The sequence below is a fragment of the Rhea americana genome, unplaced genomic scaffold, assembly GCF_003343005.1.
Source record: "Rhea americana isolate MKP2758 unplaced genomic scaffold, rheAme1 scaffold_298, whole genome shotgun sequence".
Taxonomy (NCBI): Eukaryota; Metazoa; Chordata; class Aves; order Rheiformes; family Rheidae; genus Rhea; species Rhea americana.
Window position 1 is genome coordinate 377567 of NW_028186421.1, and position 629 is coordinate 378195.

Here is a 629-nt window from a genome sequence, read left to right on the forward strand (position 1 = left end):
CCGCGGGCCTGCGTGACCCGGGGAGCCCCCGGGCGGGGGARGGAGGGGCGCGCTGCGCCGCGTGGGCGGCGGGCGGCGGCCCTCCGCGAAGACGGATGGGGTGAGCGACAGCGCGCGGTCCAGCTGTCAGCGCGGCCGCAGCGCCGCCGCGGGCGAGCCCCTCCTCCCCGCGCTCCCCGGCCGCGGGGGAGCCATGGCGGCCAGCGAGGAGGACGGGGGCGGCAGCGGCTCGGTGGAGGAGAAGGGGAGCGGCAGGAAGCGGAGGCTGGGCGCCCTGGCCACGGCCTGGCTCATCTTCTACAACATCGCCATGACCGCCGGGTAAGCGCCGCCGCCGGCGCGGCGCCCCCGGGCAGCGCGGGGCGGCGGCGCGGCCGGGCGCAGCGCGCCGAGTGGAGGCGGCGGCCCGCGGCCGGCCGGAGGAGCCGCGGGGGCGAGGACGCAGCCCCGCGGGGCGGCTGCGCGCGTGGGCCGGCCGCTGGGCGAGCCGGGGGGCGCCCAGGGGAGCGGCGGCCAGTGGGGGCTAGCCCGAGCCGGCCTCGCATTTCCTAATACGGTGCAGCGTTGCCAGCAGCGAGCGCGTCATCCCCCGCCCGGCGGAGAGGTTAAGTTTAGCCCGGGCCAGGAAT

General features: G+C 80.4%; 1 protein-coding gene across 3 annotated transcripts in view; it reads left to right on the forward strand.

The window, feature by feature from the left end:
- The first annotated feature begins 76 nt into the window (after positions 1 to 76).
- The window catches only part of HACD1 (3-hydroxyacyl-CoA dehydratase 1), a 12265-nt gene continuing 11712 nt past the window's right edge, over positions 77 to 629 (forward strand). For all 3 annotated transcript variants that reach the window (XM_085309421.1, XM_085309422.1, XM_085309423.1), the window contains exon 1: positions 77 to 321. In XM_085309421.1, the coding sequence (XP_085165547.1) occupies positions 194 to 321 (128 nt within the window). In that variant the 5' untranslated portion in view covers positions 77 to 193. The remainder of the gene's footprint in view (positions 322 to 629) is intronic.